This window comes from Ascaphus truei, unplaced genomic scaffold (genome assembly GCF_040206685.1).
Source record: "Ascaphus truei isolate aAscTru1 unplaced genomic scaffold, aAscTru1.hap1 HAP1_SCAFFOLD_2980, whole genome shotgun sequence".
NCBI classification, from domain to species: Eukaryota; Metazoa; Chordata; class Amphibia; order Anura; family Ascaphidae; genus Ascaphus; species Ascaphus truei.
Genome location: NW_027455944.1, coordinates 1,550 through 27,892, shown reverse-complemented (window position 1 = coordinate 27,892; position 26,343 = coordinate 1,550). Strand labels below are relative to the sequence as shown.

The window sequence follows — 26,343 nt, the reverse complement described above, 5'->3', positions numbered from 1 at the left end:
CTCTTGGATACCGGCCGCGCTCCTCCTCCACCTCGGGCTCTTCAGCGGTGTCCGTGACCCCCGGCGAGGCTAAGACGCTCCGGTGACGAGGTGCTGTGCCTTTCACGGGAGAGGCGGAGAGAGCCGGAGGAGCGCTCTGTGGGGGGGGGGGGAGCGGCCTATGTGAGGGGAGAGCCGCAGAGAGCGTGCTCTGTGTGGGTGAGGGGGGGAGCGCCGGGGAAGGGTGAGAGCGCCGGGTGAGGGAGAGCGCCGGGGAAGGGAGCGGTGTGTGAGGGAGGATAGCGGTGTGTGAGGGAGGAGAGCGGTGTGTGAGGGAGGAGAGCGGTGTGTGAGGGAGGAGAGCGGTGTGAGGGAGGAGAGCGGTGTGTGAGGGAGGAGAGAGCCAGGTGAGGGAGGAGAGCGCCAGGTGAGGAAGGAGAGCGCCAGGTGAGGGAGGAAAGCGCCGGGGAAGGGAGGAGAGCGCCGGGGAAGGGAGCAGTGTGTGTGAGGGAGGAGAGCGGTGTGTGAGGGAGGAGAGCGCCGGGGAAGGGTGCGGTGTGTGAGGGAGGAGAGCGTTGTGTGAGGGAGGAGAGCGTTGTGTGAGGGAGGAGAGCGTTGTGTGAGGGAGGAGAGCGGTGTGTGAGGGAGGAGAGCGGTGTGTGAGGGAGGAGAGTGGTGTGTGAGGGAGGAGAGCGGTGTGAGGGAGGAGAGCGCCGGGGGGAGGGAGTGGCCTATGGGATGTGAGCCATGGGGAGGGTGAGGGCCGTGGGGAGTGTGAGGGCCGTGGGGACGGTGAGAGTCGGGGATGTGAGAGCCGTGGGGAGGGTGAAAGCCCAGGAAGGGAGCGGCCTGTGGGAGGAGAGCGTGTTCTGGGGGGCCAATGAGAGCCGGGGGGGGGGCGGGACACGGGGGGGGGGGCAGACACCGGCCAATGAGAGCCGCGGGCGGACTAACGGACCAATCAATTGGTCTCCAGACACTCTCAAACAAGATTTTCGATTATACAGATATAGATAATGTATATATGTCACTTGACACTGCAGTACTGTCAATAATAAACAGTATATATATACAGTATATATAACAGTATATATATATATACACTTTTACTTGAATTGCAGAGGTTTAAAAAAAAAGTTCTTCAGTATTAGGTGATACCTTTTTTATTTAGACTAATAATTGATGTCATAGGTCAAGCTTTCGAGAGTTTTCCTCTCTTCTTCAGGTCAGCAATACTGATATACAAAGGTTTCTTCGATTTAGACAGGGATTAGGAAGGGGGGAAAAAGGGAAGAATAAAGAATTCCAGGCACTGTAAGGGTGTTAAAACTGAGATAAGGAAGGTGAGAATTAGGGGTGGGGGGGGGGGCTGTACATCCACAGCAGCACAGAGGGGGAAGAGGATGCAGGGTGGGGGGGAAGTTATGGGATGGCACAATGGCAAGGAGGACCATTACAACACATGATAATGTGTGAGAAACCCTATGTCTGCATTAAGTCCACTGGTTTTGGTGTCAGAGTCTTATTCTGAGCTCAAATGTTTTCTGTTCTTGGGTGCGTTTGAACATTCCATTGAGGATTTTGATTTTTAAATCATTTATGGAATGATCTGGTAGTGAGAAATGATGTCCCACTGGTGAGCAGTATCTTCCTTCTTCATGGTGGAGGATAGAGTGTCTATTCATTTTCATTCTTCCTTTAAGTTTTTGGCTGGTTTCCCCAATGTAGCATCCTTGGTCACATGTGTTGCACTGATTCATATAAACCACGTTCCTGGATGTGCTACTGTATGATTCTTTAACATTGAGTGTTCTATTGTTGTGACTGGCTGTGGGATCTTGGCATATATGTTTGCAGAGTTTGCAACATGTGTTGCTGCACGGTTTTATGCCATTATCAGTGTCTTTAAGTTCGTTGTGAAGTTTTCTGTTGACTAATTTCTGTTTGAAGTGATATATTGTTTGTTAAGTAGAGATTATTTAAGAGTAAGGGCCGCTGGGTTAAGGTTACCCAGGGGTCATAAAGCACCAGTAAATATATACACAAGTCTCGTCTGGTTTTATTCAAGGGGTCCAATTATGGTGTACTCGAGGAATGACTCGGGCCATTTACAGTTGTCATTTAAACTGACAGATTTTATATTACTGTATCCAAAACTTCTCATGTTGTAATAAAAACCCAAAACAAAAAGGCATAGAAACTTTCCAAAAATGTTAACCACTACACTCCTGAAACCTCTTCTATATTTATAGTGATACCCTAGCTTCGAAAAAGTACTAATTCACAAGGGCAGAAATATTGGAAACCTAATGCATTTGTTTTTATTGTCTCCCAGAAATCATTTGATGCACACCCAAGGAAAGAAAGTCAAGTTAGACAACTGGCATGGGTTGGTGATGGTGTTTGGGTCTCTATTCGATTAGATTCCACACTTCGTCTGTATCATGCACACACTTACCAACATTTGCAAGATGTTGATATTGAACCTTACGTAAGCAAAATGCTAGGTAAGTTCATTAGAACACTTTTTAAATAAATGATTCATGTAATTTATGTTTGGAATTGGTAAGTATAACCATTTATTGTAATGGGTTTTGAAATTATACTTCTTTATGTATTTGTGCCTTTAACAAAGCGTTTTTTTTTGGATTGTTTAGAAGAATGTATGATAAAAGTCCCTCGGGATCACTGATCCTGATAACTTGTGGTCATTTGTTGAGTTTTATGAGATGGAAATGTAAAGAAACAATAAAGTAATTTACCTCCCTGAAGTAATAAATCTGACATCAGCTTTAACCTTTAAAAACAAGAGTACAAGGTATGATTCTGAAATGCTTCCGCTGTGGGCTCTTAATATGTACCATTTATGTTTTGTGGTGCTGAGGAATATGTTGGTGTTTTACAAATAAACAATGATAATAATAGTAAATGTGGTGAGTCTGATACGACCCTGACATTTTTTGTTAAGTATGATGCTGTTTTAAATACATTCAGAATCATAAAATATGTATTTATCGATTTTATTACTGGACAGAATTGTAAATTGTAAATGGAGCAGAATTGTATGTCCATGTTGTCAGCATTTATTTTAAACATTAAACACCTTATATTTGTGCTTTTTTGATGCACAATACATTCTGTGATTGCAAAGTTGTTTAGAGAAGGTACTGTACTTGGCATGTTCTTCCTGAACAGCTTTTTTACCTGCAAAACCTGTGACAGATGGGATATCGAAAGGATCTTATTTGCCAGAGTCACTGAAGACCAGCACTTTTAACACCTTTTAACGTTACTGGGATCATTCACTAGGCAGAACAAGATTATTTAATAAATTGCGTTTATTCGGGCAAGCCCGCAGACATACATGATTGTACAAAATACAGTAAATACATACCAACTGGGGTTCTGGAGGTGAGAACTAGCCTAAAATAGGTACATGGCGCCTGCTTCGGAAGGCTAATACGCGTCTCACTCTTACTCCCTCCATCACCCCCTCTCCGTCCTCTCTCTCGCCCCCACCTTCCATGAATTACCCCACTCTCACTCAATCCACTCTCACAAAATACATTTTAAAAAGACCCCTGCTTCCCCCTAAACATATTAAAAAGACTTCCGCCCCCCAAAACAGTGCATATTAAAAAGACAAGTGAAAATCAATCAATGAATCTGCGCTCGTGCTGTCTTGTAGATCTCAACAATAAGAACACCTTACAGCTACGCATACGAAGCAACTCCCCAAAACGCTCCTAAATGAGATCTCCCACAAGGGAGAACTCAGAAAAACTAAAAGAAAAATACAGCATACCGGATCAGCAAAAATATATATTAATTTAATACCAGGTCCAAAATGACCTAGCAATTGGTTAATTTAATAACCAAACAAAAAAGAACCACAATACACAATATAAAATTAAACCAGCCTAAATCAAAAATAGGTTTGGAAAAAGAAACTGGCTCAACAAGTGAGACCACACATGATGTCTACAAGTACTGAAATAAGAAACTAATAGAAACAAATACATATACAAAAATTACCACAGATGGAGGGTGAGCGGGAGGGACGACAGACACTAACCATAAGCTGTGGGTGGCCGTGGCAGGCTTTCGATGTAAGATCTGGGCTGCACCGGCTGATATTTCCTCCGCCCGGTCTTCCTGGTTCTTCTGTCCCAGCTTATGGGTGAGCGCGTTGAACAGCCTCTCGTGACCTCAACACATGTCTAACACAATTTAGCTAGAGGTACTATGATCCTGCATCCACACAGCAAGATGCATACTACTATACTAAAACCAAACTGGATCAGCACCCAAAAATAATAATTATGGACTTACGTTTTGCTTTTGGTCTCACCAAGTTTCTTCTTTAATGTATCAAAAAAGCAGTAATACAGAAAAAATCAGCACACATGGAAAGGAAACGTCAGCAGACACACACTGTTGTGTGCACAATAGAGCAACGTTTCATGGCCCCCTGGCCCCTTCCTCAGGCTTACTGCAATTAAGACTCCTTGATAAAGTGCAACACACACGAAACGCGTAGGAGGGTTGCTACACCTCCGTTTTTTTTAATATGGCCCAAATAAAGTACAGCATAGGACAGAGGTACATCACAAATGTGAGTATATTAATATATACAGTATTAAAGCTGCAGTTCAAGCTCCCGTATTTTTTTTTTTTTTTTAGGTTTTTTTTTTACTTCAATAGTTTCATGTGGACAATCTCTACTTACCTAAAGAACTGCATAGCTGCCGGTCAATTTGTTCTCCGTCTATTGATCGGCAAAGTTTGGCGACATCTTTAAACATGGGGAATGTAAATGGTTGCTATAGCAACAAGCATGCTTTTAAAAATAGAATACAAGTAAATTGGTTTTTCAAAGTTGTTGTTTTTAAAACAGAAAATGCTAAAAGTATTTTTTCTTACTACAGAACTGATTTATTAAAAAACACACACATGCAGGATATTGCTTGAAATGCAGCTTTAAGTGAATCTCATATTATAATAGTGGTCTTGGTACTATCCCAATGAGGTTTTGAGGAGTGGGTTCAAACCCACTAACTCTTAACTTCAGGGTTATTGTGTCTCTCTTTATTGAAATCATACTTTTTGAGAGTCACTATTGCTATTTCTACTGATTATATATCACTAGCCTCATGCCCTGTGCCTGTGTTTATGCGTAATATTAAGTACATTTACGGATCCAGCGCTTGAGCGCTCATATCACTACAAACTATATTCTTGCTGCATTTAAGGAAAAAACTTGGTGAGATCAAAAGCAAAACATAAGTCCTTCATTATTATTTTTGAGTACTGATCCAGTTTGTTTTTTTGTATGACAAATATTTGGGCATAATCCTGATTGTTTAAATATATCTTAATTATATGAGTTCCATTTTAGACCCAAAATAAATAAAATAATTCCGTTGTCAATCTGTCTCACTTCACTTTATATTGCGTTATAAAAGTGTTAAGCTTTGCAAAAATATCATATGTATTACAAATACTTACTCTATCACTTAAGATCCCTAGTGTGCTGTGTGCACTTTCCTTTTCGTTGTTTGGTGAGATCGCCTTTGAGCGATCTCACATAGGAGATTCTTGGGAGTAACTCCACGCATCGAGCTGCAAGGGGCTTTTGTCATTTGATCCATATCACCTGACAGCACGAGCGTAACTTCCCTGTTTTCCTTCTATTACTTAAGAAACAATATATTCAAATCCTTAACAGGAGCTTCATAAAAAGTGAAGAAAAGCAGAATGGACTTTTTTGAAATCACCAATGAGAAAAGTTAAGTTTCATGTTTGTTTGATTAGTTACCAAAAATGTCAACATTAAAAGAGCAGCCCCCCCCAAAACACAAATTAAGTCATGACCAGTTTAGCTCATTTGTTGATCAATTTCTTGCTTCTAATTTGTTTTGATTACTTCTGTTTTTGCAGCGTATTTTCCTATTTTCCTGTTTACTGACATCGGCTGTTACAGTGGTAACTTGTCATGTTGTCTTAGGGAGTTATTCATTAAAATACGATAGTGCCATCTGGGCACTGTAGCACGGAAACTCCCATGCGATATTGCCCCAATCGGCCTGATCATACTGTAGTTTAATTGAAATTAAAACAAAACGTACTACGCATGAGGGGAGCGGACATTTTACTGTATGTGAGGCACATATTCAACAAATGATAATACAGCTCAACCCCGTTGTAGTTCGATCCGCTACAACGTGGTCTAAACGTGGTTCCCGAGTCGATCAGGGACATCCACGGCGGGACTCACATCGCAGATGTACAAAGAGGTGACAGGTTCTAGCGCGACGGTGACGAACAAAACGAGATACATGACTAGTTGGGAGACAGACTTAGGAGAGGAGCTGGAGGTAGAGGAATGGACAAAAATCGTGACGGCGACATCCAAAAGCTCCATGTGCACGACCTTAAGGGAGAACGCATATAAGGTTATGATGCGCTTGTACCACACTCCCACAAAACTAACTAAATTTCTGCCCAGTTACTCCCCATTGTGTCCTAGACAATGTGGACAGCAGGCAGACCTGTTACACATGCTGTGGTCATGCCCCAAAATCGTCCCAGTCTGGGATTCAATTAAGGACTGGTTGAATAAGATTACAGGTAAACCCGTACCATTTGACCCATGGCTGTTCCTTCTGAACAGACCAGATGAAGGGTTCACCAGAGGAGAGAATAAATTAATAGCTCACTTTGCTATGGCGGTTAGAGGGGAGATCGCAGCACGCTGGAAACAGAACGAAATTCCATCAATTACTAAAATTCGGAACCGAATTTGGTCAGTTTGCCAGATGGAGAAGTTGACAAGTTTGGTCAACGACACTGGTACAAATTTTCTAAAAGTCTGGCTACCTTGGTTAGCCCAAACAGACATCCCGGGGGTGGAAAGGGCCACAATATGGCTTTGATAGAGGAAAATATGTTCTCCCCTGAACAAGCACCCAGGAGACATGACCAGGACATAACATATCAGCTCACTATAAGCCCCCAGAGAGGATCTAGAGAATGGCAGACAGGGACCAGAGGATGAATCAGGACCGAGATAAGGGGAACGCACTGACTCCCCAGACGCAGAGAGCCAGCGAGTGCAAGGCAGAGGCGGAACCACACGAGGAGAAACCCACACATCCCCCTCCCCCCCCCTCTTTTTTCTTTCCCCCCCTATCCCGGGGTCTTTCTGTTCGTCTGTTCGTCTGTCTGTAAATGTCAGTCCTTACACATATTGGGGCTACATACGATGCATGCCGATCTTGTATTACGTTGTTAACATATATACTGTATGTACATGATATCTGAACAAAATAAAAAATTTAAGTTGAAAAAAAACAAAAAAAAACGTGGTTCCCGATGTAAAAATATCTCCATTTTTTTTTAAACAATCAATGCTTTATTGCTAACGGAAACACAGACACTCTGTGGGACATGTGGGAGTTGAACATGAATATACATTTGAATACATTTGATATAATACACATGCAGGAATCGACCTCAGGACCTTCAGACTCTATAAATGCCACAGACTATAAATATATTTAACCTCTGCAGCAACTAGATGTTAAGTTTTAGAGTCTGTGACATCACACAATCCCTGTGGCTTGGAGGTAGAGAATTGGTAATTGCAAATGAAAGGCCCTGGGTTAGATTCCTGTATGATATGGTATAATTTATAAATGATTTTATATAATAATTTATAACTTATAAAATAAATTACATATTAATTGATAAATTATACATTTTAATAAAAATAAAATAATTATTTTATTTTAATTATAATGTATATTGTTATTGCCAAAGGACATATACACACACCCCTATACCATACTAAGTAAGGTTATTAGGCATAGGGCTGAGATACTAAGTGAGGTTATTAAAAATAGGGCTCAGATACTAAGTGAGGTTATTAGGAATATTATAAATAAAATAATTAATAGATGATAATTAAAATAATGTATAAATTATTTTATTTTAATTACAATGTATAATATATAAATTATTATTTTATTTATTTTTATAAATTACACCATATTATACAGGACCTTTCATTTGCTAGACCCATTGTCTACCTGCTACGCCACAGAATTGGTGTGATGTCACTAACTCCAAAATCAAATTTAACATAATGTATACAGTGCAGTCCACTGCATTGTGCTGCAGAGGTTAAGTATATTTATAGAGTCCGTGACATGGTGTAACAGGTAAAGAATTGGCAAATGGAAAGTCCAGAGTTCAATTCCTGCATGTTGTGACAAACGGCTTACTCCGGGGCTCCGTCGTTTGTCCGGGACTGTTTAGAACACGGTCTTTTAGGGTAGGTTAAATGATGAAGCGTCACGTACTGTTCCTTTAAACAGGCTATGCCTGGTTTATTCAGTCCCAGGCACTGAGACTGCCACAGTGCATACAACAGAAAACAGATCAAAACAAAAGCTGCTCACCTGAGCGATAACTTAACTTAGATATCCCTGACTCAGGGTTGGAAGTGGCTTTTCCACTTCCAACATCAAAACACGGTACTTTTGCAGTCTTACACAAATGAACAGAAAGATTGAACCTGTTTGGGGAAGAGGCTTCTCCCCTCTGTAGTTCAGCAGCCTTCCAGCCTCCTGGCTCTTGTGGGGAGACCAGAGCAAACAGGAAATCAGTCTTTCATACCTGATTCCTAATTAGCATGACAGGTGACAGAAATCAGGCAGCAGACAAACTCTGGTCTGGATCTCTCATCCCTCAGTTCCAGCGCTTGCCAAACTGTGGGATGGAGTGTATGTATTATAAGGCTGCACTCCCAGGCCAAATAGGATAGAAACTGTCTAGTATCCTGGGAGCCCTATATACGGAATTTATTACCATCCCCTGGTTTCTGTCACATATCCTCCCCCCCAGCTCAGACCTCGAGGGATGAGCGACCATGGATATTAGGGAGTGCATCCTTGACAACCCGTCAGCATTGCCATGTTTGTGCCCTGACCTGTGTTCCACAGAAAATTTAAAGGGTTGTAGGCTTAGGAACCACCTGGTCACTCTAGCATTCTTTTCCCTGTTTTGACACATCCAGGTAAGGGGTGCATGATCTGTGACCAACCGGAATTTTCTCCCCAACAGGTAGTATTTGAGCGTCTCTACAGCCCACTTTATTGCGAGACACTCTTTCTCTACTATGGAGTAATTTTTCTCCTGGGGATTTAGTTTCCTACTTAAATAAAGGATGGGGTGCTCCTCACCTTGAGACTCCTGGGAGAGTACCGCCCCCAGCCCTACCTCAGATGCGTCGGTTTGGACTACGAACTCTTTGGAGAAGTCAGGTGTGACCAACACTGGTTGGGCACAGAGAGCTTCTTTCAGGCTTCTAAAGGCCTGTTCGGTTTCGGGGGACCACTTTACCATTAGCGGTCCTCTTGCTTTTGTGAGGTCAGTTAGTGGGGTTGCCTTAGTTGCAAAATTGGGAATAAACCTTCTATCGTACCCAATTAACCCCAAAAAGGTCCTTACTTGTTTTTTTGTAACTGGCCTTGGCCAATTTTGTATCGCCTCCACTTTGAGTGTTTGGGGTTTGAGTAAACCTCTGCCAATAGAATATCCCAGATACTTGGCCTCCTCCAGACCAATAGTGCATTTAGCGGGGTTAGCAGTTAGTCCAGCAGACCGGACTGCGTCAAGCACAGCTTGGACCTTTGGAAGGTGGGATTGCCAATCTTCACTATGGATTACCACATCATCCAGGTAGGCGGCAGCATACCGAGCATGTGGTTTTAAAATTTTATCCATCATTCTTTGGAATGTGGCGGGAGCTCCATGTAAGCCAAAAGGCAACACCTTATACTGAAAGAGGCCGTCTGGGGTTGAGAAGGCTGTCTTTTCTTTTGCCCTTTCTGTGAGGGGAACCTGCCAGTACCCTTTTGTTAGGTCTAGGGTTGTGAGATATCGGGCTTTGCCCAGTCTCTCTACAAGTTCATCTACCCTGGGCATAGGATAAGTATCAAATTTTGACACCGCGTTTAGTTTCCGGTAGTCATTACAAAACCTTGTTGTACCATCTGGCTTTGGGACTAAGACTATAGGGCTGTTCCACCCACTTTGGGATTCCTCAATTACACCTAGTTTTAGCATTTTTTTAACCTCTAAACTTATAGCCTTTCTTTTGGCCTCTGGGATTCGGTACGGTTTAAGGTTAACTCGGACCCCCGGTTCAGAGACTAGGTCATGTTCAATTACGCTAGTTCTACCTGGCCGTATAGAGAAGATTTCTTTGTTTCTTCTCACTAAATTCTGAACCTCTCGTTTCTGATGAACAGACAGGGTTTCAGCTATGCTAACCTCTGGGTCAGTTTCTTGATTCTCTGATGGACCTGGGGGTACTAGGGTTAACAAGACTTCTCTATCTTTCCAGGGCTTGAGTAGGTTTATATGGTAAATTTGCTCAGGTTTCCTCCTACCTGGCTGTCTTACCTTATAATTTACTTCTCCCACTCTTTCCAAGACCTCATATGGCCCATGCCATTTAGCAAGGAATTTACTCTCCACGGTGGGAACCAGAACTAGTACCCTATCACCTGGAAAAAAAATTCTGACCCTAGCACCCTTATTATACGTATTCCTCTGTGCTTCTTGAGCTTTCTCCATGTGTTCCCTCACTATGGGTAGGACTGCAGCAATGCGGTCCTGCATCTGGGCAACATGCTCTATTACACTTCTGTAAGGGGTAACCTCATGTTCCCAAGTCTCTTTGGCTATATCCAGTAAGCCCCTTGGGTGTCGGCCATACAATAGTTCAAACGGGGAGAAGCCTGTGGATGATTGGGGAACTTCCCTAATGGCAAATAACAGGTACGGTAACAAACAATCCCAGTTTTTCCCATCTTTATCAACCGCCCGCCGTAACATGCTCTTTAAGGTTTTATTGAACCTTTCCACTAAACCATCTGTTTGTGGATGATAGACTGAGGTTCTGAGATGCTTGATTTTTAGGAGTTTACATAGCTCTTTTGTTACTTGGGACATAAATGGTGTTCCCTGGTCAGATAGAATCTCTTTAGGAATCCCGACCCGGGAAAACAGAACTACTAACTCTTTTGCTATGTTTTTAGCTGAGGTGCTACGTAGGGGAACTGCCTCCGGATATCGGGTGGCATAATCTAATATTACCAATATATGCTGATGTCCCCTAGCAGACTTTATTAGGGGTCCTACTAGATCCATAGCAATCCGGTCAAATGGTACCTCTATTATGGGAAGGGGTACCAATGGGCTGCGGTACGCCTTGAACGGGGCGGTGATCTGACATTCTGGGCATGAGGAACAATAATTCGTAATTTCTGCCAGAACCCCAGGCCAATAGAAGCTTCGGAGAACCTTTTCTTTTGTCTTTTCCACCCCTAGGTGTCCCCCCCAATGGATGACTATGTGCGAGGTGTAATACTACGTTACGGAATGTCCGTGGTACCAACAATTGTTTAGTTGTAACTGATTTCCTTTTATCAACCCGATATACTAGGTCGTTCTCTACCTCGAAGTAGGGGTAAGCAAGTGACCTATCTGGTTGGCCAGGAGTACTATTCTGGTCCCGTATATTTCCCCTTGCTACCGCTAATGTGGGGTCCTCCCACTGGGCCTTCTTAAAACTCCCAGGACTGACCTCTAGGTCAGCGAGGGTCTTATCCGGTTCTGGGGTGGTAAGTGTCTGCTCAACATCTTGATTTGGGGTATTCCCTACCAAAGTAGTGATGGGGAAGGGAATTTTACAGCACTCCCCCTTTTCCCCCTTCTTATTTGGGCCCTCGTCAACCTCCATTTCTGAAAAAGGGAAAGGATTTGTTTCTTCTAATACTTCGTTATGGTCCGCTATTGAACTCTGGGCGCTATTCTGAGCGGGGGACCACATTTTTAGAAAATGGGGAAAGTCGGTCCCTATTAACACATCATGTGCCAGTTTGGGTACAATACCCACCTTGAAATCTAAAGAACCAAACTCTGTTTCAAAAAAAACATCAACAGTGGAATATTCATGATTATCCCCATGTATACAACAAATTGCCACTCTTTGTGAACTGTTTCCCTGTTTCTTCTTAATGGGCAAGAGGTATTCGGACACTAGTGTGACCATGCTCCCAGAGTCAAGAAGTGCCCGAACCCTCTTACCATTAACCTTTACAAATGCCCACAGATGGTTATTCAAGGGGTCCTCTGGGCTAGGGCCCATACATTGGGACAACAGCGAATAAGGTTCCACGCTGTTGCATTGCATGGGCTCATCATTTAGTGGGCAGATTTTTGCTGTGTGGCCCCTCTCATGACAATTTACACATTTAGGTACATAGTCTGTGTCCCACTTAGAGCCTTTTCCCGGCTCCCCATGTTGGCTATTGCCCTTAGTGTGCGAACCACTGTTGCTGGTGCTGCGTGAAGGTGGTCGCCGCTCTTCAGCGCCCCTTAACCCCGGTACCCTTTTACCGTCTCTGGAAGAGTCCTGGAACCTCGGGTAGTGGGGTTGCTCCACGACTGTGGGTTGCGGGTGCTCTTCTGCTGCATTGTACCTTTCTACGAGGGCCACAAGCTCATCCGCATTGTGGGGGTCACTCCGACTGACCCAACGGCGTAAGGCAGAGGGAAGTTTCCTCAAGAACTGGTCCATGACCAACCGTTCCACGATGTGGCTGGCTGAGTTGATCTCGGGTTGTAGCCACTTCCGGGCGAGGTGGATGAGGTCATACATCTGGCTTCGGGTGGCTTTATCCATCGTGAAGGACCATGCGTGAAACCTTTGGGCGCGAACAGCCGTGGTTACGCCGAGGCGGGCGAGGATCTCGAACTTCAATTTTGCATAGACGTTAGCTTCGGCTGGCTCTAGATCAAAGTAAGCCTTCTGGGGTTCGCCGCTTAGAAAGGGTGCGATTAGACCAGCCCACTCAGCTTCTGGCCATCCCTCTCTCTGTGCCGTGCGTTCAAACGTGAGAAGATAGGCTTCCACATCATCCGAGGGTCCCATCTTCTGAAGGTAGTGGCTTGCCCTGGTCATTTTCGGAACTGGGGCTGCCGCTGCCAGTGGAAGGTTACTGATAGTCCCCCTCAGGATCTCGAGTTCCTGCTGTAAGCCCTGAGCGAACCGCTGTTGCTCCTCTCTCAGCAAGCGGTTTGTCTCTTGCTGGTTTGCATTCGCGTTTTGTAGGGCTTCATTCGTCTGTTGCTGGTTTGCATTCGCCTGTTGCTGGTTTGCATTAATCTCTTGCTGGGCTATTAGCAGCTGTTGCTGGGCTGCATTCGTCTGCTGCTGGTTTGCATTAGTTTCTTGCTGGGCTATTAACAGCTGTTGCTGGGTTTCATTTGCGTCTTTCTGGGCAGCGACATTGCGTACCAGTGCACCCACCACGTCTTCCATCTTGTTTGCAGAGGATGGAAAAAACTTTTTTTTTTTTTTTTTCTTTCAAAGTTCTTCAACCCGCAGACCTCCTAGTGCTCTGCCCGCATTCTCCACCATATGTGACAAACGGCTTACTCCGGGGCTCCGTCGTTTGTCCGGGACTGTTTAGAACACGGTCTTTTAGGGTAGGTTAAATGATGAAGCGTCACGTACTGTTCCTTTAAACAGGCTATGCCTGGTTTATTCAGTCCCAGGCACTGAGACTGCCACAGTGCATACAACAGAAAACAGATCAAAACAAAAGCTGCTCACCTGAGCGATAACTTAACTTAGATATCCCTGACTCAGGGTTGGAAGTGGCTTTTCCACTTCCAACATCAAAACACGGTACTTTTGCAGTCTTACACAAATGAACAGAAAGATTGAACCTGTTTGGGGAAGAGGCTTCTCCCCTCTGTAGTTCAGCAGCCTTCCAGCCTCCTGGCTCTTGTGGGGAGACCAGAGCAAACAGGAAATCAGTCTTTCATACCTGATTCCTAATTAGCATGACAGGTGACAGAAATCAGGCAGCAGACAAACTCTGGTCTGGATCTCTCATCCCTCAGTTCCAGCGCTTGCCAAACTGTGGGATGGAGTGTATGTATTATAAGGCTGCACTCCCAGGCCAAATAGGATAGAAACTGTCTAGTATCCTGGGAGCCCTATATACGGAATTTATTACCATCCCCTGGTTTCTGTCACAATGTGTATTATATAAAAGGTATCCATGTTCAATTCCCACATGGTGTAGGGGTGTGTGTATGTGTCCGTTAGCAATAAAGTATTGATTGTTTAAAGAAAAAAAAATCCACATGGTGTAGGGGTGTGTTTGTGTTTGTGTGTGTGTGTGTGTGTATCTTATGTGACCTTCCTCTTCCTACGGGAGTGGAGAGAGGAGCCGCAGAGTGGAGGAGAGCAATGCAGAAGCCCACATGGTGTAGGGGGGGTGTGTGTGTTTGTGTGTGTGTGTGTGTGTGTGTCTTATGTGACCTTCCTCTTCCTACGGGAGTGGAGAGAGGAGTCGCAGAGTGTAGGAGAGCAATGCAGAAGCCCACATGATGTAGGGTGTGTGTGTGTGTGTGTGTGTGTGTGTGTGTGTGTGTGTGTGTGTGTGTGTGTGTGTGTGTGTGTCTTATGTGACCTTCCTCTTCCTACGGGAGTGGAGAGAGGAGCCGCAGAGTGTAGGAGAGCAATGCAGAAGCCCACATGGTGTAGGGGGGGTGTGTGTTTGTGTGTGTGTGTGTGTGTGTGTGTGTGTCTTATGTGACCTTCCTCTTCCTACGGGAGTGGAGAGAGGAGTCGCAGAGTGTAGGAGAGCAATGCAGAAGCCCACATGATGTAGGGTGTGTGTGTGTGTGTGTGTGTGTGTGTGTGTGTGTGTGTGTCTTATGTGACCTTCCTCTTTCTACGGGAGTGGAGAGAGGAGCCGCAGAGTGGAGGAGAGCAATGCAGAATCCCACATGGTGTAGGGGGGATGTGTGTGTGTGTGTGTGTGTGTGTGTGTGTGTGTGTGTCATGTGACCCTCCTCTTCCTACGGGAAGCCTCAGAGTGGAGGAGAGCAATGCAGATGCCAGTAAGTCTTCGCGAAATTTACGCGATCCCCGTTATAACTGTGGACCCTGAGGGCCGCGTTATAACGGGTTTCAGCGGTATATGAATTTAGAGACTGCCATTGGTAAAGTAAAAGGACTCAATAAGACTTAGTAAACAGAAAGGAAACTTTCAATTTTATGATGTGTAGGGGGCTTGCTGCCTTAGCAAACTTTTCCAATTGTAAAAAAGGCATCTGTTGAAAGAAAAATTATACAAAAATAAAATGACAGTACATTATAGCTCAGGATTGTCAAATGTCTATGAAACCTCTTCCACTTAATATTCGTGATGCCCCTTCCCTTTCAACATTCAAAGCCCCCCTGAAAATCCCCCTCTTACATGAAGCTTCTCATTACACATTTTACACCTCTGCTACGAACTTCAGATGCATTTCACCCCTTCACCTTTTATAAAGCACCTTTACAACTAATGTGTCTGTAAGTCTCCCAACGTAACAGTAAGGCTGCATCCATGGAAGGACAGGCAGCGCTCAGCCGTGCGGATGCTCCGCGCTGAGCCGCTGCATCCTCAATGAGGATGTCTTTAGAGGGGGCTCACGCGAGCGTCCGCAGGCGTGCTGAGGAGTTGGATTTTTCAGCCGACTGCCAAAGCTGTTTTTCAGCGCGCTGTCGGCTGAAACCTTAAATCAAAGCACAGCAGTGTCAACGTCACGGCGCCGTGACGTCGGCACCATGACGTCGGCGCCTTGACGTCGGTGCGACGCTGGCTCGCCTGTATGTGCATGAAATCGCACAGGCGAGCCTCAGCGTCAGCGCGGTTCAGCACTGACCCCCCTCTATGGACGCAGCCTTAGAGTGGAAGCTCTTTCGGGCAGAATCTCCTTTTGCCTTAATTATGTTGTCATTTACCTGTTGCACTTATCCCCATTATATGTAATGTACATTATTTACCTACTATTGTAATGTAGTAAAGCATTGCGTACAATGCTGGCACTATATAATAAAATGCTACATAAAGGACTTTTTTTGTTTTAGGGACTGGAAAACTTGGCTTCTCTTTTGTGAGAATCACGGCACTTATGGTGTCATGTAACCGCCTGTGGGTGGGGACAGGAAATGGTGTTATCATCTCAATTCCTCTAACAGAAAGTAAGTAACATTGAGTGCATGCTTGCATGTAAATGTCTGTATACAAATGTTTCAAATGTGCAGTTTAAAGGAGCAGAACATGTTGGGTTTGTTTAATAGGCAGGACGCAGGGACTCTCTGCAGCTGAACCGCATTAATTTCATCTCGGGGACCCCTTGCTCCCTGAGATACTTGATAGGTTATAGAACAAAAGAATACCTGGATGCGCTCTCACTAGGTCCTAGAAATGTAAAAACGGATAGATACTACCTTCTTACGGGGTAACATTACCCCTTAAGCTGAAGTCTCTTCCTGATGCTCAAAACCCCTTTCAGGATCTATCCAGGATCCTTGGTACAGAAAAAAACATGGAGGGAAATAGGGGAGCACAGGGTGAGAGAAATTATACAAAGCTCTTGCTCAAATTATGATAGTATAAAAGTATGGTCGTGAAGTGCTTAATAGCTATCCTGGTGTTAGAGGGTTTCAAATCTCTAATATGTGTGCCGGATGAAGCACGGTGACGCCAAACTAAACACTGATATAGTAAGGTAAGTGAGGTGTAAAATGATGGGATGATGAACTAATATTATTATTATTATTATAAACATTCACACAGGCCTGTGTGAGCACGCAGGTGATAATGGTATCTTTACAGGTGGTCTTCAGAAAATCCTTGTTCTGTATTTAGACAACGCTCCAAGCCGATTGGTGAAGGAAAAGGGAGGGGGGTGGGGGGGAGACACAGTACGGGTTAAAAGGGGATAACACTCACACGGTCCTGTGTGAGTGAATACACATCAGGGGATTTCTTGGCTCCTTCTGAGAGGTGTGTGCCTGGTTGCGATGTTCCCTTTCAGTCCCCGCCTCTGAAATCTCACTCGCCCCTGATCGTGACGGCCATTTTTAAACCGGGGGTTCAGCTGTATTAATAATTAATAAAAATTCTTTTTTTTCTTGTTTTTTGAGGCGGTCTGTACTGTAGACATGAGAGTGGTAATTAAGGTGATATTTTATATTAAAGCAACAATCTATGCTTCCAAGTACTGGCAAAAAAAAACACAGTACCTTGGCAATTGAGGGTCCCCATAGCTTTGTGTGCTTTGGTTGAGTTTCAGAGGAACCCCCAGGTTCAAATAAGGTAAAACAAATAGTTGCTTTGAGGTTTATTGCTGAAGGTCTTTAATCAATGGTGTAAATTGGAGCCCACTTAAAAAGTGAAATGTTCGTTATTGAAATGTTTTGAGTAGTGGGTTCTCTTTAACACTTCATTACTGTCACACCTATCCATTTCCCTCCCCTTACTTTCTCACTTTAGCTATAATACTCCACCAGGGACGCTTACTTGGGTTGAGGGGTAAGTGCAGATTCTGAGCAGAAACCTTCTTTAAGGCTTTTAATAGCCACTATTTGGCTGTGTAGACTCACCCCTTGTATGTTCCTGAGTGTGTTCTCCTTGAATTTCCTTAATTGCAGTAGTTTTATGTTTGCTAAATGGCAGTCAGTCTGATGGCAGTTTAGTATTTTCATGTGTTGCAGCTAATCACTATAATACCTTTTGCTCTTTAAGTGACCCTGTAAATCTATACTCTAATACTCTACCGCTGTCATTCCTGCACATTACTACCTTCCTTTCAAAGCTATTTCTTTGTCGTGGCATTTTAATTTTAATGGATGTCTTGTATATCTAGCAGGAATTAAAAATTCCTAAGTTAACATTTAAAACCTATTCATATGCAGTATATAATCACAAATGGTGCACTCATTATTGTATGTGTAAAATAATGTAAACACAATGAACTAGAACATTCCCAAAATACTCTATTTTCTAAACCAGAAAAACAGGTGAGTTTTTTTTTTTTTAATTTTTTTTTTTTGAGTTTAAATTTTTTTTTTGTGAATGGTTATAAAATATTAAATGGTCAAATCTCTGTACCCCTATTCTACCGCGCTACGGAATACACGATAATAATAATCAAATGATGTTCAGAATCTTTGAGATGTTTGTATTTTATAAAGCTGCGATAACACAGTATCATTTATTTGATTAGTTTCTACATTGGTGCTAGATTAACGAGTCACTCCATTCACTTCTCTCTTCAGAAACTAAGCATGCTGTTTGCTTTCATTTCAAGCTCGGTCTTGAAATCGTACTTCTGACTGTTTCCTAACTAGCTTTGGCTTTTAGATGATACCAGCAACTATGCAGTAAGATACGCAAACTTTATACTGTTGCTCAGTTACTAAAATGATTATACGTTTTCTATTTTTTTTTTAAAGCGAATAAAGTATTACCTGGTACAGGGAGTCGCCCAGGAAGTGTAATACGTGTCTACGGTGATGAAAACAGTGACAAAGTAACGCCTGGCACTTTCATTCCCTATTGTTCAATGGCACATGCTCAGTTGTGTTTTCATGGTCATCGTGATGCTGTAAAATTCTTTGTCGCCGTACCAGGTACGTTTTTTTTTTTTTTTTTTTACAGTTGTATACTATTTATATCTCCAGAGATGTTGATCTCAAAGGTCCCAGACTTGTGAGATTTGTGGGTCATGTACTAAATTTGAATGAAAAAGTAGAGACTTCATTATAGTCTGACTGCTGAAGGCGAGTGTACCCCCATCCCAACTTCTTCAGCCCATGTCTCCCGCTGCTGGATGAAGCCTCCCCAATGATCTATCAGGTACTGCGGTTACAGCTTCTCATCTCCATTTTGCCCCAAGACATTTTCTGATTTCATCCTCCCAACATTATCTATCTATCGATAGAGGTCGAGATTCTGTAGTGGTCGAGATTCTGTAGAGGTCGATAGATATATATAGAGAGAAATCTATATACACACGTGTGTGTGTGTGTGTGTGTGTGTGTATGTATATATATATATATATATATACAGTGTTCGACAAACATATACATTTGCACGCCCCGGGTGAGTGGATTTAACATCGTGGCGAGCTCCTATTGGCCCAAGCAGCACACGTGTGGTACTAGGTGGCGAGTAGATTTTTTGGTGATTTGTCGACCACTATATATATATATATATATATATATATACAGTGTTCGACAAATCACCCAAAAATCTACTCGCCCAACCAAAAAATCTACTCGCCACCTAGTCCCGCCCCCAACCCCCGCCCCCAACCCCGCTTTAAAATAAAATATATAAATAAAATACATTTAATAAATTCCTAGTCAGAACAACATTCGTTTTTGACATAAATGAATTTATTGTATTACATTATACTACAATTAGTCCTTGTTACGTGTGTGTGTGTGTGTGTGTGTGTGTGTGTGTGTGTGTGTGTGTGTGTGTGTGTGTGTGTGTGTGTGTGTGTGTGTGTGTAAATGTCGGATCTAGAAATAAAAGCCAGATGTGAATGACTAGTTTCCTGAACCCCTTAACCAATGTCTGGATGTCCCCGCTTCACAATATCTAAAGCAGCAATCCCACCTGGGATCTTACCTGATCCGCAGTCCCTCAATGTCCAGGTACGCTCATTCCCGCAATGTTATACATTGGGGAGGTGTTCATTACCTGTCTTCTGGGTTAGGGGGGTGTTCCGATGTCTTCCGTGTGAAGCTTGAGCCAGATCTGGAAGAAAGTAGTATAGGGTAGTTAAGATTTCGGTGTAGTATAGGGCAGTTAAGATATATAGGGTAAATAAGAGATCCAGAGTGTGGGGGAGAGAGAGAGAGTGTGGGGAAGAGAGAGAGAGAGAGAGTGTGGGGGAGAGAGAGAGAGAGCGTGGGGGAGAGAGAGAGAGAGAGCGTGGGGGAGAGAGAGAGAGAGAGCGTGGGGGGAGAGAGAGAGAGAGAGAGAGTGTGGGGGGGAGAGAGAGAGAGAGTGTGGGGGGGGAGAGAGAGAGAGTGGGGGGGGGAGAGAGAGAGAGTGTGGGGGGGGAGAGAGAGTGTGGGGGAGAGAGAGTGTGGGGAAGAGGGAGAGAGAGAGTGTGGGGGAGAGAGAGTGTGGGGAAGAGGGAGAGAGAGTGTGGGGAAGAGGGAGAGAGAGTGTGGGGAAGAGGGAGAGAGAGAGAGAGAGAGTGTGTGGGGGAGAGAGAGAGAGAGTGTGGGGTAGAGAGAGAGAGAGTGGGGGGGGGGAGAGAGAGAGTGTGGGGGAGAGAGAGTGTGGGGAAGAGGGAGAGAGAGAGTGTGGGGGAGAGAGAGTGTGGGGAAGAGGGAGAGAGAGAGTGGGGAAGAGGAAGAGAGAGTGGGGGAGAGAGGGAGAGAGAATGTGGGAGAGAGAGTGTGGGGGAGAGGGGGAGAGAGAGTGTGGGGGAAAGAGGGAGAGAGAGTGTGGGGGAGAGAGGGAGAGAGAGTGTGGGGGAGAGAGGGAGAGAGAGTGTGGGGGAGAGAGAGAGAGAGAGAGAGTGTGGGGTAGAGAGAGAGAGAGTGTGTGAGAGAGGGAGGGAGACTGACTAGCTGGCTGAGTGGGTGATTGGCTAGCTGAGTGACTGACCGACCGACTGGGGCAGGGGTGACCGACTGGGGCAGGGGGAGGTGACTGATTGGGGGGGGGGGGGGTGACTGATTGGGGGTTACCTCTGGTGTCACACACATTCTCCCATACACACACACACACACACACACACACACACACATTCTCCCATATATATATATACACACACACACACACACACACACACACATTCTCCCATATATATATTTATATATATACACACACACACACACACACACACACACACACTCTCTCCCATAAATACGCACACACACTCTCTCTCTCTCTACACACACACAGGGGGGGGGGGGGTTATGGCCGCGACCAGCACCACCACCACGCTCCCCACTCACCAAACCCCTCCCCCCCCCCCCGCGCCCATCTCCCGCTCGCGGGATCGGGGGGAAGCGGGGAACTGAGGGGCTTCCCCGCTCCCATCTTCCGCCCCGCGGGCTGACACACGGTGACGGGGGGAAATGGGGACCTGAGGGACATCCCATCTCCCGCCCCGCGGGCTGTCACCGGGGGAGCGCCGGGGACAGGAGAACACCCCCGCCACCACCTCCATAACTGCAGGCAGCGGGAGCGCCGGGGACAGGGGGGAAGGCACAGATAGTACTTACTGTGTCCTCCATGGAAAAAGAATGGCCGCTCGTTGGGGCCGGGCTCATATAGAGCCTGGCCGCGCGCCCACAAAGCCTGGGAGCGCGCGCCAATCAGCTGTGAGGCTGGGGGAGTTTTTTTTTTTCAGCGCGAGCAGGGAAAATTTTTAGCGCGAGCAGGGAAATTTAAAAAAACAAACACGTGTGCTGCTTGGGCCAATATTTACTCGCCCGGAGGTTAAATCCACTCGCCCCGGGCGTGTAAATGTATATGATTGTTGAACACTGTATACTATATATATATATATATATATATATATATATATATATATATTTCTATATTTCTATATATATATATATATATATATATATATATATATATATATATATATATATATATATATCAAATAAAGAATATCACTTGTGAGCACATTCACATGTCTTTGACAGGTTTGCAACCCTGCCTTTCACCATTATCACCTAGCATACACTGCTTCAACTGCAACAAGGGATTCTGGGAAATTACATGCAAATGAGCACACAATGTGTCACCTTTTGCTTGAAATCCATTTTTACATGGAACCCTTATTAGCAAATGCTCTTGTGTTCACACAGCTTTTAAGCACAGCATGGGATTAGATGCATAGAAAGTCAACCCACACACAGACGGCTGTTTTGACCTTGTGCTCACAAGTGATATTCTTTATTGGCTATATGCTAACAGTCGAGGTTTTTTTGTTGCCTTTTTCACACACCATAACGTAAAATGTGTATGGTAAACCTACCCAGCCTTAAACTGCAATGCCAGTACAAACAACCTCACACTGAGACCCATAAGGTCAAAACAGCTGTCTGTGAGTGGTTTGACTGGCTAATCTCATGCTGTGCTTAAAAGCTGTGTGAACAGCAGAGCTGTTCACATAATAAGCAATTGATCATTCCTTTAACCTCATGTATAGTTCGTTTAGAGAATGATGTGAGAGAGTCTTTGGCAATCAAATGTCTTCAGGTCAGACAATGTCATCTCCAGCAGGCATGATTACCACTCTTTCACATCATTCTCTAATCAAACTATACATGAGGTTAAAGGAACGATCAATTGCTTATCATGTTATTTACATGATTTCGTGTTCCTGAGGCCCACAATATGTGGGTCGTACTAATCGTGCACTCAACACAAGATTTTTGGAACATAGACAGAATGTCATTAATGGAAACAAAGTGCATAGTTTGTCCAAACACTTTTCATTTAAACATAATAAGGATCCATCCTCTTTATCCATTATGGGATTGAAGCATATTCCCACCTCCATATTGGGGGGTGATAGATTCAGGAGGCTTTGCCTCAGAGAAACCTTTTGGATGTAGACCTTGGCTATCCTTTCTCATGGGGGGTTTTAATGAGTGTTTGGACACTAGCACGCTCATTTATTGATTTTCTATGTTCCTCTTCTGGTCCTTTAGGTCTAGTCTGTGTATAGTAACCGTCATCCATTCCCATTCGGTTGGCATTTCCATCCTGAGTTTTTCCACTCGTCCAGCTTCTCTGTATATTTAGGTTTATCTCTCTACATTTCTTTTTGTATGTACTAATCCAGCGGGGTGCAAGATTGTTTAAGGGGGGGCGCAAGATTGTTTAAGGGGGCGCAGGCAGCGGGCGGCGATATTTGCCGGGAGCAGAGAAAAGCAGTCGGTAGCTGCAATGTCTCTTTAGGCTGTTAGGTGGCGCTGTGCTACACAGCTCCTGCAGTTCTTCCTTATTCTTATTGCATCAAGCGTGATGAGTGTGAGTGTGAGTGTGAGAGTGTGACATGGGGAGGGGGGGTGAGAGTGTGTGTGTGTGTGTGTGGGACATAAGGCGGCGGAGGAGTGTGTGTATGACATGGGGAGGGGGTGTGAATGTGACATGGGGAGGGGGTGTGAATGTGACATGGGGAGGGGGTGTGAATGGGACATGGGGAGGGGGTGTGAATGTGACATGGGGAGGGGGTGTGAATGTGACATGGGGAGGAGGTGTGAATGTGACATGGGGAGGGGGTGTGAATGTGACATGGGGAGTGGGTGTGAATGTGACATGGGGAGGGGGTGTGAGTGTGACATGGGGAGGGGGGTGTGAGTGTGACATGGGGAGGGGGAGTGTGAGTGTGACATGGGGAGGGGGTTGAGAGTGTGACATGGGGAGGGGGGGTGAGAGTGTGGGAAGGGGGGTGAGAGTGTGCGTGTGACATGGGGAGGGAGGGTGAGAGTGTGGGGAGTGAGTGTGACAGTGACATGGGGAGGGGGGTGAGTGGAGGGGTGAGAGTGTGACATGGGGACGGGGGGTGAGTGTGGAGGGATGATTTTGACATGGGGAAAATTGTTTTTTGTCTTTTCACTAATGAAGTTAAACTGAAATGTAAACAAAAAATATCACAACTTTGTATTTATTACGTTAATTGATGCTCTTTGTGTTATACCACAGGCCAGGTACTTTGCTCACCCAGAGGCAGTATTTCAGACATATCAGGAGAAAAAGGGGATGCTACTCAACTTGAATCGTCCAGCCCAAATCATCAGAAATCAATGTTGGTGATGAGCGGAGGGGAAGGATATATTGATTTTAGAATGGGTAAGAGCCATAGTATCTAATGCAGGGATAGCCAACGCTCAAGGGCCACCAACAGGTCAGATTTTCAGGATATCCCTGCTTCAGCACAGGTGGCTCAGTCGATGAGAGACATATATACACATACATCCAGCTGTGGGAAAGCTGCAGTAGGGCAGCACATACACATACATGAAGCTGCGGGAAGTTGCAGTATCGCAGCACGTACAAATACATGGAGCTGCAATGGGGCAACACGTCCACATACATGAAGCTGCGAGGAAAGCTGCAGTGGGGCAGCTCGTTCACATACAGATCGTGGTCGTGCAGCTGCGAGAATGGGCTGGTCAACCGTGTGCAATGCCTTGACAGTCAGTGGTACAGTGCATAGAGACTTGCGCTGTGTGAATCCTACCAGGGTGCAGCTGTCTGTAAGAGATGTGCAGTAAGAGTGAGACTTAATCTGTCACTCTACCTGCATGCCTCTAATAGGCGATCTCACGGCTTTTATTTTAATAGCACTGTATTGAAGTATGGGGTCTCCGGAGCTGAATCACATTAATTGTAGGTCCTTGGTCCCCCTGCTTTCTGAGCTACAGGCCCCGTTATGGGGTGCCGGTTTTCCCGCCATGTTTAAGTTCTCCCACATCACGGCCCACGTGACGGGGACATTTAAACAATGCAGGGAGATACCGGCACCCCATAACGGGGCCTATAACTTGGGAAGCAGGGGGTCCCTTAACCCAAAATTAACGCGATTCAGCTCCCGAGACCCCTGCTTCAATACCGTTATTAAAATAAAATAAAAACTGTGCGATGGCCTATTGGAGGCGAGCAGGTCAAGTGACTGATTCATTCTCACTCTAACTGTGCCTCTCTTACAGACAGGTGCACCCTGGTAGGATTCACACAGCGCGCTTCCCATTCAGTCGCAGGGCCCCTCGCTCTGTTAATCCCGATGGACCATTAAGTCACTTTACTGAGACCACGAGCACATGCATGTAGAGATGAAGAAAACATGGTGCGCGGCTGATTTAGGTGTGGCTTCGCGACCACAGTGCTGCATCTGCATTTCAGTGGTCTCTTTATGTACCCAGAGGTACGGTAACGTGTATGGACTGCTATAAAATGTGTGGGATTTCTGCCAATTGTTGTATTTGATCACATGAAGTTTCCGTATACCCACTTGCACTCCCCATCGAGGAACTAAGAAATTGTCTTTTTCTGTCAGGTGATGAAAGTGGCGAATCAGAAATTCTAGGAGAATCTTTACAACCTGAACCATCTGTGGCCAATGTAGAGAGGAGTCACCTTATAGTCTGGCAGGTCATGTTTGGCAGTGAGTGAACAAAGAACAAAGCTCTTAAATATTTTGCATGATTTTTTAAAAATTATTATTTTGCTCCTTTTTGCTGTAATATTTGTTTGTTTGTTTTTTAACACTAAGTAATCATATTAAAATAAGATCTAAATAATCATATTAAATGTATTGTTCGGCAATGGCAGAACATACTTTTTCTTGTTCCATTGAGTTTTTAATCACCATTATTTAGTGAATATTTCAGTGAAATTCTTTCATTTTTAATTGCATTGCAGTAAATAAGACACATTTCGCTTTTTACAATCACCTAACAATGTTTCTGCTTTGTTAAAATATATAAAAAGTAGTAAGGTAGTATTGTAATTAATTTGCTTAATGAGCACAACGCAGCTTTGCAGTCTCTCACCTTGTATTTAGGACATATCGAAAACACTTTTGTGATCTAAAACGTACATCTTGACCCTAGTGAAGCTATTAGTTATATTTACTTTGTCACAAGAAAATATATTTGCCCAAGAAAAACAGCTATAGATCTTATTGAGCATGTCAACCCTGACTTAACTAGATACAATAAAATCATCTATGTCAAGTGATTTCAAAGCTGGAGTAATATTTTTCAAAATGCAGCAGGTTTACAAACTTCATTTAGAGGGACAACGTGACACAAATAGATGCCAGTTTCCCTTCCAATACCTCAATTAATATATTCATCTTCGTAAAAAGTCCATAGTCTCTTAAATGGGATTTGTGAGACCCAACTCATCTTACTTTATACAACATTTGTAACCTGGGCTCTCAAAGGTCATATCATTGCATTGGGGTTTTAAAAAAAATCACACATCCCATACACACACTCTTATCCCATACACACACACACACACACACACACACACATACACACACACACACACACACACACACATACACACACTCTTATCCCATACATACACAGACACTCACACACACTCACTCTTATTCCAAACACTCACACACTTATCCCATACACACACAATCTTATCTCTCACACACACACACACACACACACACATTCACTCTCTCTCTTATCCCGTACACACACATACACACACGCACTCTCTTATCCCATCCCACACACACACTCTTTTATCCCATACACTGACACACTCCACACTCTTATCCCCCCCCCCCACACTCTTATCACACACACACTCTCTTATCCAATACACACAAACTGGTACTGATTATCAACCACGTTTATCAATTCTGTTATAAAATGCTTTTTTTTTTTAATTCTATTTTTAACAAATTTGCATAGAATGAACA

General features: G+C 44.3%; 1 protein-coding gene across 1 annotated transcript; it reads left to right on the top strand.

Annotated features, from left to right (window-relative positions):
• The first annotated feature begins 2,291 nt into the window (after nucleotides 1-2,291).
• On the top strand, nucleotides 2,292-25,972 carry LOC142483134 (C-Jun-amino-terminal kinase-interacting protein 4-like). The gene is made up of 6 exons (XM_075583195.1): nucleotides 2,292-2,486; nucleotides 15,986-16,099; nucleotides 17,397-17,435; nucleotides 18,359-18,535; nucleotides 23,598-23,744; nucleotides 24,952-25,972. The coding sequence occupies exons 1-6, from the start codon at nucleotides 2,480-2,482 to the stop codon at nucleotides 25,065-25,067; spliced, it is 600 nt and encodes a 199-aa protein (XP_075439310.1). The 5' UTR covers nucleotides 2,292-2,479; the 3' UTR covers nucleotides 25,068-25,972.
• Nucleotides 25,973-26,343: the final 371 nt, after the last annotated feature.

Coding starts and splice junctions, on each gene's coding strand:
- LOC142483134 (XM_075583195.1), top strand. Junction 17,436..18,358: donor ACGCTTACTTGGGTTGAGGG/GTAAGTGCAGAT, acceptor TTTTTTTTAAAG/CGAATAAAGTATTACCTGGT. Junction 18,536..23,597: donor ATTCTTTGTCGCCGTACCAG/GTACGTTTTTTT, acceptor GTTATACCACAG/GCCAGGTACTTTGCTCACCC.